Genomic DNA, 17,142 nt, shown 5'->3' with positions numbered 1-17,142 from the left:
AAATAATATTTTGTGAATTATTATCCAGTCATGTAGCATCGTGGGAGTTGTCGTTCTTTAAAGGTAGTAATGTGGCGCATGCGCCATTCTGCCTGGCGCCGCATGCGCCATTCTGTTGCTTGGCGGTGCATGCGCCATACTGCTGTCTGACGGCGCATGCGCGCTGGAACCTTTGAGGCAGTTGGGAGTTGCTTAGCTTCCAAAGCATGAGGGCCAAGGTGAGTGAAGTCTGGGGAGTGAATCAGCCCCTAAAGTCATGATTTATACAAAGCAATGGTAAATGTTTTATGTGGAAGGCATTTATTTGTCCCTCCCTCCCTCCCCTCATGTTTATAGTGAGGGTCGTTGCCATGCTGCTGGGACATTGCTGCCTCACCCATCCCCCTCCCCCCATTTCATATTCGATGGATGAGGGTAATTAAGGGAATTGTGTTTAAATTATTAATGTTGTTTAAAGAGGGCACAAACTCAGATTCTCGGTTGGGACAGAACGAGCTTCAATTCAAATGGTAAATCAGACTGGCTCTCACCAACATGTGGCTGCTTTAGCCATGTTCTCTGTTTGGGGGGAGGATACTGATGGTTTAGGGATATTTATTGGTTGGATACCATCCTCATGTTATTTTTTTAATGGGGATGTGGGTGTCACTGGCCCATCCCTTGAACTGAGTGGCAGGCGAGGCTATTTCAGAGTCAAATCACATTGCTGTGGATCTGGAGTCACATGTAGGCCAGACTAGGTGAGGACAGCAGATTTCCTTCCACAATGAACCAGATATAACAACAGCAGTTTCACAGTTACTTTTTAGTTTTGTTATTGATTTCAAATTTCACCACCTGCTGTGGTGAGATTCAAACCCAGGCTCCCAGGGCATTTTCCAGGATTTCTGGATTATTAGTTCAATGTCATTGCATCACCAACTCCCTGTGAACATCTAAACACTGGATGTATGCCTAAAATAAACTCTGATTTTAAAAATGTGTATGACTGATGAAGCCCAAGGCAGTGCAGAGAATGGTGTTTCAGTTGTGGACTGACTCTTCAGAATCATCGAAGGAGATTGTGGGGTGATTGGGTGGATATGAGAGAAACACTTACTGATGATCTTAGGGGGTTAATATTGAGGAGCCACAGATATGAGGTTAAATGCAAAAGATTTAAGATGGAAAACAAAAGAGCCATCCTGTATACAATAAAACGAGGCAGAATCAAAGCCAATGAATGCAGCAGAAAGCATATTAATATTTGAGATTGGTTTTAAAAACAAAATGCTGGAAAATCTCAGCAGGTCCGACAGCATCTCTGGAGAGAAAACAAGGTTAACATTTCAAGTCTGGATAACTTCAGAGCTGATGAGCTTTGTCACTCTGATGAAGAATCATCCAGACTTAGTTCTGTTCTCTCTGAGGCTGTCAGACCTGAGATTTTCCAGCATTTTCTGTTTCAGATTCCAGCATCCACAGTAATTTGCATTTACCTTGCTATTTATTTGAGATTATGTGAATGGTTGAGGGGAACAGGACAGGTATGTAGATTTGGGACACGAGTTGTGTAGAGGATAGCCAAAGAAGATCTTTGCTATAAGGAAGAAGTGATTGGAAACCAACCAGATTGGCTTGGATTTCATTGAGCATAATTTTTACCTAGAGCTGCTGTGCATTACTGAGTTGCAGTAAATGATGCACTTTAATCTCTGATAAATCCAAAATACATGCAAGAGTAGATCTGTCCATGTTCTAGAAAAAAAAGACAAACATTTCTAATCGTCTATTTTTCTTCTTTTAATCTCTAGTGGAGGAAGAAACGGATGCGAAGGTCTGTATAAACCTTTAATGTTTTCAGCATTTTATTAAAATGTGAAGTGAGGGATGGCCTCCATTTTGGTTCTCCACTTCGATCCCAATCATATTCCTGACTACTTATTGTCTTCCTAATTTAAATCTTTTTTGAGAAGTCACATCAAATCATAGAATCCTACAGTACAGAAGGAGGCCATTCGGCCCATCGAGTCTGCACCAACCACAATCCCACCCAGGCTCTATCCCCATAACCTCATGCATTTACCCCAGCTAGTTCCCCTGACACTAAAGGACAATTTAGCATGGCCAATCTACCTAACCTGCACATCTTTGGACTGTGGGAGGAAACCGGAGCACCCGGAGGAAACCCACACGGACACGGGGAGAACGTGCAAACTCCACACAGATAGTGACCAAAGCTGGGAATCAAACCCAGGTCCCTGGCACTGAGAGGCAGCAATGCTAACCATTGTGCCACCGTGCCGCCGACATTTAAAGTGATGTATTATCCTATTGCTTTTACAGGCGTTAGTTTGTGACATCCTCTCCTTTTTGCTTTCTGCACAATTTTTGGTTCCTTCTGCAGTTTATTTATCTTCTAGGTAGGAGGGAATCAGGTTTGTGCAGTAGTGGGTGATGTTTTGTTTTTGTTTTGAGACTTTTCTGCCCTTCTTTAAATACTTCAGGCTTCTCCAGCTTATTTTACACCTTGGGGGGGGGGGGGGGGGGGTGCGGAGAAGAGTGTGGTTGGAACGTGTATTGCCCACCCCCTCAGAAGAAACTGCCCCTCAGTGGGAGAAGTCCCACTCTTGAGAGCTGCTGGCCCATCTGTTGGCCGGCAACTCCATCAGAATTCTATCAGCACCAGAACTCTGTAGTGGACACTGCTGGGAGTACAAGTAGGCCCCGGAATGAAGACTATGTGGATCCTGGCGAGAGGTTAGCCAGAGGTATTTTACAGGGAAGAATTGGTAGCCTATTGAAGATGGTTGGGGATCAGGTTTTGGTGATGGGGTGGTGGGTGCCCTTTTACATACAGGGTAAACCCCATTCCCACCCTCCTACCCTTTTAACCAATTAGGTTAAATAAGGCCCTCTCACTCCTGCCCACACAGCCATTTTATGTTGTGGGCAGTGTAATATTCGGGGCAGTTGCTAACAAGTTCAGTTGCTGGTTTTAAAAATGGCAGGGGACCTGCTTGGGTGGGTGGGAAGGTGATGAGCTAGTCATCTATCATATCTACATTCCCCCCCACCTCCCTCCACATGGTAGGTAAGTTTCTGACTGTGATCCTGCGATGGTGAACAAAACGTCTGCATAAGTTACTGCATTCAATCTTTCACAGGAGTCACAAGCAGCAGAGCGTCACAACTTCAAATTCCATTTTACATTTAACAAGCAAATTAAGCAGAGAAAAGATGTATAAAAACATAAGAACCGGGAGCAGGAGTAGGCAATTCAGCTCCTCGAGGCCTGTTCCACCTTTTCAACAAAGTCGTGACTGATCTCATCTTGGCTTCATCTCCACCTTCCTGCCCGCTACCCATCATCCCACTACTAATTACCAACCTATCTATCTCCTCCTCAAATTTGTTTAGTGTTCCGGAGCCAACACTCCACTCCGGGTAGAGAATTCCACAGATTCGTGATGAATTGGCAAATTTGTTTTTTCGTTGCCACTGGGTCAAAATCCTGGAACTTCCTTCCGAACAGAGCTAGGGGTGTTCTGACAGCACATGGCCTGCAGTGGATCAAGAACAAAGAAAATTACAGCACAGGAACAGGCCCTTCGGCCCTCCAAGCCTGCACCGACCATGCTGCCCGACTGAACTAAAACCCCCTACCCTTCTGGGAAACATATCCCTCTATTCCCAACCTATTCATGTATTTGTCCAGACGTCCCTTAAAAGTCACTATTGTATCTGCTTCCACTACCTCCCCTGGCAGCGGGTTCCAGGCACCCACCACCCTCACATTTATTTTCCAAATGGGAAAATGCTGAGGAAATCAGAAACACAGAGAGAGTTGGGAGTCATCTTTCAAGATTCTCTTAAGGTAACGTGCAGGTTCAGTCGGCAGTTAGGAAGACAAATGCAATGTAGAATACAAGAGCAGGGATGTACTTCTGAAGCTGTATAAGGTTCTGGTCAGACCCCATTTAAAGTATTGTGAGCAGTTTTGGGCCCCATATCTAAGGAAGGATGTGCTGGTCTTGGAAAGGGTCCAGAGGAGGTTCACAAGAATGATCCCTGGAATGAAGAGCTTGTCGTATGAGGAACAGTTGAACACTCTGGGTCTGTACTCGTTGGAGTTTAGAAGGGTGAGGGGGGATCTTATTGAAATTTACAGGATACTGCAACTGCAATGGATAGAGTGGATGTGGAGAGGATTTTTCCACCAGGAGGAAAAACTAGAACTTGAGGGCACAACCTCAGGCTAAAGGAACAATCCTTTAAAACAGATGAGGAGGAATTTCTTCAGCCAGAGTGGTGAATTTGTGGAACTCTTTGCCGCAGAAGGCTCTGCAGGCCAGGTCATTGAGTATCTATAAGACCGAGATAGATAGGTTCTTGATTAATAAGGGGATCAAGCGTTATGGGGATGGGAAAAATATCAGCCATGATTGAATGGCAGAGCAGACTCAATGGACCGAGTGGCCTAATTCTGCTCCTATTTCTTATGGTCTCTGTTTAAAAAAAAACTTGCCTCGTACATCTCCTTTAAACCTTGCCCCTCGCACCTTAAACCTATGCCTCCAGGTAATTGACTCTTCCACCCGGGAAAAAGCTTCTGACTAGCTTCACCATCACCTTCACAAGGGCAATTTGGACGGCCAGAAATGCTGGCTTAGCCAGTGACGCCAACTTCCCACGAGCAATTTTTTAAAAAAAATTGTAACTGCTGCAATGAAATCATTTTGTAAAGTGTCATTCATATATAACTGGCCTAACCTGTTCCAGCTCAACCTGTTTCACACACTTGAATTTTTCAGAGTTTGTTCAAAACTGTCTGCCATACATATGACTAAACAAATTGTGTTTGAATGTTGGTTGTTTCCTCCCTCCGGCTTTGGAAGCAGTGACAAAAGAATTGCAAAATTGCATCAAATAAATAACTGCAGCTTTTAAATCTCTTTTACTATGTGAAGTAAAGCAGTCACCACAAAGCTAAGACCGAACAGGTTGCTTATTCTTTCCGCAGTAGATTATTAAACTGTCTACCATCATTATCCCATAGTAAAACAAACTTGGAATGAAAATGATAACTTGTGTTTATATAACACCTTTAACATAAAGCATCTCGAGGTGCTTCACTGGGGCGTTATCAAAATTTGACCCAGATATTAGGATAGATGGCCAAAATTTTGGTTGGAGAGGTAGGTTTTAAGAAGTATCTTGTAGGAGGAAGAAGAGGGGTTGAGGTGTCAGGAGGGAATTCCAGAGCTTAGATCCTTGACAACTGAAGGCAAGCACCTTCAGAGATAGGGAGGGATTTGAAAACATAGAGGAGAACTTAGGCTCTCAGTTAAGCAATGCCTTGATTCTAATGCAAGTCACTAAGTACAGAGGTGAACAGAACATGTGTGGGTTAGGGCGCAGGCGGCAGAGCTTTGAATGACTTCAAGATTATGCAGGGCAGAATGTGGGAGACCAGCCAGGGATGCATTGGAATAATCAAATCTAGGAGTAACCAAGACTTGGATGAGGGTTTCAGCAGCAGGTAAGCTGGAGCTTTGAGGAGTTTGGGTGATATTATGGAGGTGGAGACAGGCAGTCTTGGCGAAAATGTAGTCGGAAGCTCCTCTCGGGATCAAATATGACACCTAGCTTGCAAACAGTCTAACTCAGCTTGGGACAGGTGCCAGGGAGAGAGAGAGGAAGTCATGGCTCTGGAATGGAGTTGGTGTTGAGACCAAAAGCACTGGTTTTGGTTATTTCAATATTGAGTTGCAGTTTGTTTTCCCAAGTGCTGCTGCTGTGTTCTGTGGTGTCCACAACACAGCTCAAAAGAACATGAGCACAATTGTGGAAAAATGAATCTTTGGGAATTCACTCTTTGTGTTGAAGAATCTCATCCTTGCAGTTTGAAAGGACACACACATCTATTCCTGCTTGGATAGAGAAAACTATTAATGAGAAAATTACACATGAAAAGTTCATGCTCCACAGTGCTGCCCAGTGACCAAGTATGGAACTGTGACTGTAACCAAACTGCATAGAAATCCCAGGCTTGGAACTGAAAAACATCAGGGGCAAACCATATTATAGTGACATCATTGGTATGGTAAAAACAATGTTAACATTTCTAAAAGGAATGTTGACCAGAATGTGTTTCAATGTATTTATACAGAGAAAATCTGTGACAATTCGGGCTCATAGAATCCCTACAGTACAGAAGGAGGCCATTCAGCTCACTGAGTCTTCACCGACCATAATCCCACCCAGGCCATATTCCCATAACCCCACATATTTCCCCTGCTAATCCCCCTGACAGTAAGGGTCAATTTAGCTAATCAACCTAACCCGCTCAGCTTTGGACTGTGGGAGGAAACCAGAGCACCCGGAGGAAACCCACGCAGACACGGGGAGAATGTGCAAACTCCACACACAAAGTGACCCGAGGCCGGAATTGAACCCGGGTCCTTGGTGCTGTGAAGCAGCAGTGCTAACCATTGCGCTACCCCACCCTCAACAACAACTTAAATTTGTACAATGCCTTTAACACAACGAACATGACAAAGCGGTTCAAAAGAGCATTACAAAACAGAATATGACACAGAGCCACATAAGGAAATAAAAGATCAAATGACCAAAAGTTTAGGAAAGTGAAGTTTGACAGGCGGAGAGATGTGGGAAGGAATTCCACAGCTTGGAATCTAGGCAACTCGAGGCATGGCACCACCACGGTGTAATTGGGAACATGAGAATCCAAAGAGCGCAGATATCTTGGAAGATTGTGGGATTGGAGGAGATTAGAGAGATGGGGATGGATGAGGCCGTGAAGGGATTTGAAAACCAGGACCAGCACTCCAGAGTCAATCAGCTAAAACAGTCAGCGTAAAACATATTTTCTTTTTCATGTTTTTGAACAGTGTTGTGTAGAAAGAATGTAATACTGGAATATAGAAATGAGGGGGAAAATTCTTCCCCCTGTTTCCTGCAGGGCAGCACAATGCCTCACAGCGCCAGGGACCTGGGTTCAGTTCCAGACTCGGGTTACTGTGTGGAGTTTGTACGTTCTCCCTGTGTCTGGGTGGGTTTCCTCCCGGTGTTCCAGTTTCCTCCCGAAGTTTAGGTTAGGTTGATTGGCCATGCTCAATTACCCCTTAGTGTCAGGGGGATTAGCAGGGTAAATGTGTGGTGTTACAGGGATAGGGGCTGGGTGGGATTGTTGTCGGTGCAGGCTCGATGAGCTGAATGGCATCTTTCCGCAATGTAGAGATTCTATGGTTAGATTATAAAAAGAGTTTAACCATTTTTTTGCATGTTAGCTGCTTCAATTTTGTAAATGCAATTAGCAGCGCATAACTCACTTTAAACTCCTACTGTCTCTATTCCGATATAGATTGAAACGCAAGAGGAGGAAGATGAGAGCAAGATCCAAGTAACGCCTTCAACTAAAGGATGGTGGAACCATGACGACTGGTGGCTGTGTTTTAAGTTTTAGCTTCATCAGTAATCAATGAAAGATGCTCATGCTTTCACGTTTCGGGGAATCCCGTTTGTTTTATCAGTTACTGAACACTGTTCTGGAATGTGTTTTATACGATTCTTGATGTTATAAAATAAAATTAACAAAGGGTTTTGAAAACTTGTTTTTAAAAAATCTCATTTGAGTGCATTTGAAAACCAAGCAAGAGTAAAGTGAGTGTTTTAATACAAGTTTATATTTTCCCCATTTCTAATAAGTTAGCTTTATTTTAGCTACTCAGCAAAATAGTGAAGTTCTTGGGCAGGATTTACTGCCCACTCTCGCGGTGACAGTGCCATTGCCGATAGTGAGATGTTCCGGCCCTGCCACTGTTAACAGGTTTTCCCGTTGTTCACACCCTCTGCTGCTGGGGAACCTGGGGTGGGGTGTCACCATCAATGGGATTGGGGCGGCATGGTGGCACAGAGGTTAGCACTGCTGCCTCAGCACCAGGAACCCAGGTTCAATTCCAGCCTCGGGTGACTGTCTGTATGGAGTTTGCACATTCTCCCCGTATCTGCGTGGGTTTCTTCCTCCAGTCCAAAGATGTGCGGGCTAGGTTGATTGGCTATGGTAAGTTGCTCCTTTGTGTCAGGGGACTAGCAAGGTATGTACGTGTGGTTACGGGGATAGGGCCTGGGTGGGATTGTTGTCAGTGCCGGCTCGATGGGCTAAATGGATTCTTTCTGCACTGAAGGGATTCTACCCTGCCGCTGGGAACAGCCGGAAAATTTTGGCCTTTGTTTGCTACAATATGGAATGTTCACAGCGTTATTTGACACTGATTTGTTATCAAATGCAATTTACACACAACAGAACAATGCTACATTGCATCATCCATTGATTTCCGTCCCTCTAACATAAAACTCCCTTGCAGCTTGTGGATAATTAAATTCAATATATTTAGGTAGTTTCTTACCCTGTGCCAAGGGTATTGTTATACCAAACTAAATGCTGGAAATAGCAAGTCGGGCAGCATCAGTGGAGAGAGAAATGGAGTTAACGTTGCTGCCAGTTCTGAGTTTCCAACATTTTCTTTGTCTTTCAGATTTCTGACAGCTGCAGTATTTTTCATTATTGTCACATTGTATGTGCAAGGCGAAATGATCAGAACCTTCCACTATACACCGAAAGTGAGAATTACACGGCACAAAGAGGCCATTCAGCCCATCATGTTTTTGCTGCTGCTTTGAAAGAGCTGCCTGCTTCTTTCTCACTGCCTCATAGCCTTCCTTGTCTTCCTTTTCACATCTATATTTAGTTCTCTTTTGAAAGTTACAGAATGGTTCTTTGTCACGGAGGAAGGAGGTTCCACTTTGCAGTGTTTACACATTTCCTGAATCACTCCTGTGCCCCATGATTTATAAATGAACATTTTGTGTCTGTTAACTAATTTACATTATAAATGATTTTTTCCCCCATATTTATAATGGACACTGCCTCTGTAAACTTGCCTTGCTGAAGCTCTGAGGCAGGAAGGTGTAATTAATATGACAAGTTTACTTGGGCAATTCTACAATCTAAAGGTGGAGAGATTTGATGAAAGTATTGAAATGATAATGTATGGCAACAAAATAGAGATTGAATTACATTGCTGCAAGCACACTACTTGCACATATAAAGCACTCTGCTGACTAGTCTTATGTTATGACAGATTCATTCCTACTTTTCATATTGGTAGCTGTAAACCATTATCATTTTTTTGAATGCACTGAAAAGTGAGGCCTGTTGCTGAAGCTGCTACTCTTGCACTCATCAGGACAAATGAGAGAGTGCCAAATTTCAAGCAATCACAACAATTTATACTCCAGGGGAAAAGGGTGCTGATTGGTTGGCAAGTTGAAACTGATCGGCTTTGCAATGGGAAACTTTAGACACCCCAAGAACCCTGGCAATTCAAAAAGGCACAAGGCTTGAACCTCACACATTTATTTTTGTGTATTCTTATCAGCAAACTTTTATTTCTCCCTCCTTCCTTACTTAGTGGTTAGTACTGTTGCTTCACAGCGCTAGGGACCCAGGTTTGGTTCCCGGCTTGGGTCAGTCTGTGCAGAATCTGCACGTTCTCCCCGTGTCTGTGTGGGTTTCATCCCACAGTCTGAAGACATGCTGGTTCGGTTCATTGGCCATGCTAAATTCTCCCTCTGTATCCGAACAGGTGCTGGAGTGTGGCAATTAAGGGATTTTCACAGTAACTTCATTGCAGTGTTAATGTAAGCCTACTTGTGACACTAATCAATAAAGAAAACTTACTTTAACCATCAATGACATTGCTTCATGTTCATTTTTGTTCCCTTTATATTGCTCCTATTAACTTTGCAAGATGATGTTTTCAGACAGTTAGATTTTGCACTAAAACACCTGCAATGGGTGCTGTATCATTTGTGGAGCATCAAATTTGCAAACTTTTACTGTCCCAAGCATACGCTGTTCTAGCTACTCATGAGACTGACACTGCTATCTATTACTAGCTCTTGCTAGTTGCAGACAGTGCTGAATGAAAGAATACATATTCAATATTCGCCTAAATCTCGTGAAAAGGACCCTGCCCTTTTCCTACGTCAACCCTTTAGCCTTTTGTTAACTTTGATCTGTATACCTATTTGCAACTGGCTCAGGCAATAATCCAAAGGCTATTACCCTCAAAGCCTTATTTGATAAAGCTCCTCTAAGCAGCATCTCAAAGGTTCCTGCGCACAACTCAGCCCATTTAAGTGACCATGCAAAGAAACACCCACTGCACTACAAAATAAAGACAACTTTTTAAAAAAGTTTATTAGTGTCACAAGTAGGCTTGCATTAACAGTGCAATGAAGTTACTGTGAAAATCCCTAGTCACCACGCTCCGGCACCTGTTTGGGTACACTGAGGGAGAATTTAGCATGGCCAATGCGCCTAACCAGCAAGTCTTTCAGACTGTGGGAGGAAACCCATGATGTGGAGATGCCGGCGTTGGACTGGGGTAAACACAGTAAGAGTTTTAACGACACCAGGTTAAAGTCCAACAGGTTTATTTGGTAGCAAATGTCATTAGCTAAACCCACGCAGACACAGGGAGAACATGCAGACTCCACACAAACAGTGACCCGAGCCGGGAATCGAACCTGGGTCCCTGGCGCTGTGAGGCAGCAGTGCTAACCCCCGTGCCGCCCCTATTTTATTATTCCTAACACGCCTTCGGCAGGAACTCCACCTGTTTCCAACATTGGCCACAACAACTCAGTTTTTCCCTTACTCTTTCCAAATTCTCTCCAGCTGCTATGTAATACGTCAGCTTGGTACTGGTTTGACAACTCCACCTTCAGGACTCAGTTTTGTGGCTGCGAAGGATGCTATGTTCCTCTTTAAATATGGAATCCGCTACCATTCCCACACTTCTATTCTTCCCACCCAGCCTTCTGACCCTTGGGGCCTTGGTCTGCCCTGTCGTGCTGCAGCTTTTTGCCTTGCCCTCACAGGTAGAGAGTACATTGTAGGACCAGTGTCTGGGATCAACCTTCTCGACCTCTTAAGTCCCTGTTATCTTGCCTGACAGTCGCACCCTCCCCTTACTGAACCTTTCCACTCCTCTGCAGTGCTGATTTTTCTCTTGTGCTTTTTGCTCATTAAATATCAAATAAATGCCACTGCAAGAGTACTTTTTGACCGATCGAATGAATTATTCAGATTTGTCCCGAGTGTGCTAACCATAACTGGCAGCAAATCTCAAGCTTAATCAAACACTTCTGAGAAGGCCTTAGCCAAACAACAGAAGTTTGCAGAGGTCCGAGATTGCACTCAAATATACTGTCAAAGCAAGAATTACTGGATGGAAAAAGACCAAGGCCCATTTAGTTTGCCTTTCACTACAGTTAAGAAAGCCCACCTACGCCTCTACTTTCTCAGAAGATGAAGGAAATTTGGCATGTCAGCTACAACTCTCATCAATTTTTACAGATGCACCACAGAAAGCATTCTTTCTGGATGTACAGCTTGGTATGGCTCCTGCTCTGCCCAAGACCGCAAGGAACTACAAAAGGTCGTGAATGAAGCCCAATCCATCACACAAACCAGCCTCCTGTCCTTCCCGCTGCCTCGGCAAAGCAGCCAGCATAATTAAGGACCCCACGCACCCCGGACATTTTCTCTTCCACCTTCTTCCTTCAGGAAAATGATACAAAAGTCTGAGGTCCCGTTCCAATTGACAAAAGAACAGCTTCTTCCCTGCTGCTGTCAAACTTTTGAATGGACTTAACTTGCATTAAGTTGATCTTTCTCCACACCCTAGCTATGACTGTAACACTACATTCTGCACTCTCTCGTTTCCTTCTCTATGAACGGTGTGTTTTGTCTGTATAGGGCGCAAGAAACAATACTTTTCACTGTATGTTAATACGTGTGACAATAATAAATCAAATCAAATCAAAAATCAAATCAAATCAAATTCTTCATTCTGGTAATCACATGATACAATGATAATGGAGCTGTTGCTGACAGAAATCAGTCTCAATTAATCTACAAGATCACAAAAGAAAAGTGGTGGAGAGCATTGGGAACCATATATTCAAAGTCACAATTATCCGAAGCATGTTACTTGACTGCAGGAAGTTGGTACAATTGTTACCAGGGATTAGACTAACCATTCCTGGGTAACTGCTAAGACAGTGGAACGATCCAAAGTCTCTGATTTAAATCAGAGTTTCAGATGGTTCCTGTTAAGGGGCTAGTACTATGTTTTTCTTGTGGTTAAAACTACCATTCCTCTCAAGTAGCCAAAGTCACAGAGTGGTTCAAGATGATTTATTGATAACTATAGCACTACAGGACTCAGAGTGCAGAATTCAGAAATACACAAGCAATTATAGTTTCAAATTCGATTACAAGTAATGAGCATTTATCAATAAAAGTATAGGAGTTATCTCTAGCCACTCACAGCTATTGATTAAGATTACATCATGCATACATAAGGTTCTAGTGTTCAATTATAACTTTTGCATATTGTATAATCAAGCAATGATAGCTATATCTCTGACCAAAGGTATATCAACTTCCCTTTCCATTGTTCCTTGTTCTAATGGGCAAACATGAGCTGTAGCTACACATCATCAATTAAATGGTCCTTGACTGTCATCTGGGTCTGTTTTAATCAAGACGTGTGGTTTGCACATAGCTTTCCCTGTGTGACTGACATTTTCAAACTTGTGTAATTATTAACCCTTTCATTTCCCAGTGCTGAATAATTGCCTATTGGAAGTTTGAACTTTTTGGGCAATTCCCATTCAGTTCTTGCATGGGGACATCCGGGTGTCTCCCTGCGCATCTCCTGGGATATGACTCCCTCCCAGAAATAGGAAGTTATGGCTCAAACTTTAACATTTCAGTAACTCACTTTGAAAAGTAAAGCAATTCAGAATTCACGTCAGGTGAATATGAATTAACAAGCAAACTGGTCAAACGCAGCACACTGAACACTAAATGGCAGATGCAACCAAGACAGATCCCATGGATTGCTCCGCAACCCACCCAGACTTCAGCAAGTCAGAAAATCTCGTTAAAACTCTGCTTTTCTCACAGGGGATTTCAGCTCTTCACTCTCGAAGATCTAGGCCCTGAATTATCTCAAAAACCTCTCGTGACTCAGATTGCCTAAATGACTGCTCACCTCCCAATGGTTCCATTTCTTCCCGAGGCTGCTTTACATGGGATTCACAAAACTGCACTCCCAGCTCTAATTACCAGCACAATTTCAACTCCTGCAGACTAAGCTGGCAATGACCTTGTGTTTTTCCGAACTCCAGTCTCCCGGCTGCACCAAGCTAAATGGCCCTCAGGATTTCTCCCTGAGCCCTAACTCTCCCCATCACAGAACCAGCAATCTTATCAGCTCCCAAGGACATCTGGGAGCCAGAGCCGGATCCTGATAACAGCTACTTGGGCTTCTCTGTGAGCTGCAAACCACAGTAAGAAGTCTCACAACACCAGGTTAAAGTCCAACAGGTTTATTTGGTAGCACAACTGGGATCTTAAGTTCATGTCACACTATCTGTAACCTCCACGACTTGCCTGGGCTTGCAAAATCTCACTAACTGTCCTGGCTGGAGACAATACACACCTCTTTAACCTGTGCTTAACTCTCTCTCCACTCTCATTGTCTGTACCTTTAAGACTTGATTGCCTGTAAAGACTCGCATTCCAACCATTATCTTGTAAATTGGGTTTGTGTCTATATATGCCCTGTTTGTGAACACAACGCCTCACTCACCTGAAGAAGGAGCGATACTCCGAAAGTTTGTGCTACCAAATAAACCTGTTGGACGTTAACATGGTGTTGTGAGACTTCTTACTGTGCCCACCCCAGTCCAACGCCGGCATCTCCACATCATTGCTGCAAACCACACAAGGTCTAAACTGCAACCAATACCCTCTCCCAGAAAACAGATAAATTGAGAACAGAGAGCATTCTTAAGTTCCACCCATCTCCATGATAATGTAGCTTTACAGGATTCACTGAATACTTTTAAACTAAATTCGGTCTAACTCCCAAAACAAATCTCTCTGGACTGCACCTCTTTGCAAGCAATGCAGACATTACTTCTCCAGTTCTCCACCTAAGTAAGCCACATGCTGTTTATGACTCTATTTCTTCTATTCCAACTCAACTAAACAAATATGGGTCACCTTCTGAGCCGCCATTTTATTCTAGACGATCTGGCAATCTCTAAAGCCCAGCATTTTAGTTACCTTATCCGGTACCAAAAACTTACCTCTAAAATATTAACATAAACGAAATATTCATCACATACCTCTGATTCACAAAATGGGCTTGAGCACAAAAATCAAGGTTGGCACTGCAGTACAGTACAGTAGGAATGCCGCACGGTCAGAGGGAGTGTTGCACGGTCAGGGGTGCAGTCCTTTGCATGAGGCATTAAATCAAGGCTCCACCTGCCTGCTCAGTTAGATGTAAAAGATCCTTTGGCACTATTTTGAAGAAGACCAGGGAAACTATCCCCAGTGTCCTGGCCAATCTTTAGCCCTCGGTCATAATCACAAAAGACAAATTATTATCCCATTGCTGTTTGTGGAGGTTGGCTGTGTGTAAATGTGTTCCACATTTCCTACATTACAACAATGAATGCACTTCAGAAATGTTTTTTCAGCTATAAAGAACTTTGAGAAATATAGTGGTTGTGAAAGGTCTTCCATAAATGCAACTTCATAGAATCCCTACAATTCAGAATTAGGCCACTAAGCCCATCAAGCCTGCACTGACAACAATCCCACCCAGGCCCTATCACAGTATCTCTACTCATTTACCCTGCTAATCTCCCTGACACTACAGGGCAATTTAGCGTGGCCAATCCACCTAACCTGCACATCTTTGGACTGTGGGAGGAAACCGGAGCACCCGGAGGAAACCCACACAGACACTGGGAGAACATCCAAACTCCACACAGACAGTGACCCGAGGTTGGAATTGAACCCAGGTCCCTGGAGCTGTGAGGCATCAGTGCTAACCCAACTGTGCCACCGTGCCACCCTCCTTCACTTGCACCATCCTCCTCGGAGGGTCCATTCCATCGACAATCACCTGCTCAATGAAATATTACTGCAGAATACTTTTTGATTTCCCCACATCCAGCCATTTTAAGCGCAGGTCATGTCACTGTCCTCGACAAGGTGAAACAGGGTGTCGTGTTCTACATCCATTCTGACGTGACGAACACCGGTCTATTTCTGACTTACAGCTGTTTACAGTGGAATTAATAGTCAGACACTAAGTTAGACCAAATGTTATCAGAGTAAATTCATGAATGACTGGAATTGGCTGGAATTACTTGGTGAGTGCTTAGGTTAACAAGTGTCTATGCGTCACACAATAACGCAGTTATAAGAATTGCCAAGTATCTGGATAAGGGGTCCCTGTCAATCACAGCGCTATCATCTACAGCTTCACATGCCTGTCCACTGCTTGTTAAACACTTCAATTTCTCCAGGAGCTGTTCAGTACTTTATTTGCAGAATTTACCTTCCAATAAATAAATAAAATTTAAGATTAATTACTGCTTCATAACATGTATATAATATTAGCACAGGTTGTTGGTTCCCACCCAGCAAATGCCATGTGTGTAAGGTAATTCCAGAAGTCTCTAAAATACACAAATGTGTCACTAGGACGAGTCAAGTTTAAATCAAGGATAAGATGAGACATCAGTTATTTTCTGTTTCACGTGTAATAAACCCAGTAAAGTTGAGTTCATTCTGGAAGTGTCTGGGTTTCTGCCACTAGAATATATAAGGCGTGTGTTCCGAGTGCTGCAGCAGATCAGAGACTGAAGACTGGGAGTTCACATCAGTGGCTTTGAGAGAAGTGAGAGAAGAGGCAGAGACAATGCTGAGCCTTCGGCCTTTCCACCCTGCACGTCAGTGCCAGCAGCCTGTGTACACATTGTGGCCTGTTCCACACAGGCTCTGGGAGCCGCTTGAATGCAACATGTGGAATCAGGTGGAAGAAATGAGAAAGAGTATGAACTTCATGGATCGAGTTCTTGAGGAGCTGGCAAAAGAATTTTGGGAGGAAAAGCCAAGAAATCAGGAGAAGAGAGCTGAAAATAATGAAGAAGGCAAAAGACAATCAGGGGACAAGGATGGAGATGGCTTTTCCCTGTCCCTGGATGTGCAGCGATTCTCCCCAGAAGAACTGAAGGTGAAAGTGTTTGGAAGAAAAGTGCTGGTGACAGGAAATCACGAGAAGAAAAGCAATGATGGCAGCGGCTCCTACAGCTACAAATATGAAGAGTTCAGGAGAGAATTTCAGCTGCCTGAAGATGTCGATTCTGAAGCTCTTAACTGCTGTTTGTCACAGGACGGTCGGTTAAAGGTTCAAGCCCCACGCCTGGCACTGCTAGCTGTGAATGAACGAACTGTGCCCGTCAACATCACCCCTGAGACAACAACCACTCCCCGGTTATATCCTGAGCAAGAGGCAGAGAAACAGCAAAGTGAAAAAGATGAGGGGAACAAGAAAGGTTGAAACAAAATGGACCTCTTTAGACTTATTTACATTGAATTTTTTTGTAGTTATAAAGAACAGAAAAGATGTACGCATCTGTGAAATTGGTATCATAATATATTCAATGTCCAGCTGTTGTGGATAATTACTTATTTTTTCTCTATCTGTTAAAAAAATGGACGTTTGAGAAGAGTAATGTATTGATTCAATTTGTCTACTCAATAAAGTGAAAATATTATATATACATTTCTATGGCTACAGGTATTTCATTGAATTTTACAGCTCAGAGGGAGATAATTCTGCCCTTCCTGTTTCTTGGGTAATCCTATCACTTCATAATGATCAGCAACTGGAACTTGTATCCAAAATATTCCTTCCTGACAATAGAATAATTGTGATCTTTCTCACCTGGTTTACCTATTTATGCTAAAGTGGACACAGGTTTGCCGTTGTACTGACCTCTGGTGAGTAATCTGTGCAAGGGAAAGATATAAAGTTCTCAAAAGGAGATTATAGCTATCAACTTTGATCAGTTAGCCATGAAATATTACATTACGTTGATAGCACACCTAAAATATTACATCAGGGTAAACCTGGAAATCAGGACCGGTGGGCCATGGAATTAAATTAGCAAAAGTCAATTGAAAACAGAACGACC

At 43.3% G+C, this 17,142-nt stretch overlaps 1 protein-coding gene and 1 long non-coding RNA gene across 2 annotated transcripts; both read left to right on the top strand.

Moving 5' to 3' along the window:
• The first annotated feature begins 129 nt into the window (after nt 1-129).
• Nucleotides 130-9,660, top strand: LOC144500983 (uncharacterized). The gene is made up of 3 exons (XR_013499023.1): nt 130-218; nt 1,794-1,816; nt 7,367-9,660. It is a non-coding gene; the product is annotated as an uncharacterized LOC144500983 (long non-coding RNA).
• Nucleotides 9,661-15,736: 6,076 nt separating this feature from the next.
• LOC144500982 (heat shock protein beta-11-like) lies at nt 15,737-16,730 on the top strand. Its single transcript, XM_078224480.1, has one exon. The coding sequence runs from the start codon at nt 15,864-15,866 to the stop codon at nt 16,503-16,505; it is 642 nt and encodes a 213-aa protein (XP_078080606.1). The 5' UTR covers nt 15,737-15,863; the 3' UTR covers nt 16,506-16,730.
• Nucleotides 16,731-17,142: the final 412 nt, after the last annotated feature.

Source organism: Mustelus asterias, chromosome 11, assembly GCF_964213995.1.
Source record: "Mustelus asterias chromosome 11, sMusAst1.hap1.1, whole genome shotgun sequence".
Lineage (NCBI taxonomy): Eukaryota > Metazoa > Chordata > Chondrichthyes > Carcharhiniformes > Triakidae > Mustelus > Mustelus asterias.
The sequence above is the reverse complement of the archived record's forward strand: the minus strand, read 5'-3'. Positions and strand labels throughout refer to the sequence as shown.

Coding starts and splice junctions, on each gene's coding strand:
- LOC144500982 (XM_078224480.1), top strand. CDS start 15,864: ATGCTGAGCCTTCGGCCTTTCCACCCTGCACGTCAGTGCCAGCAGCCT.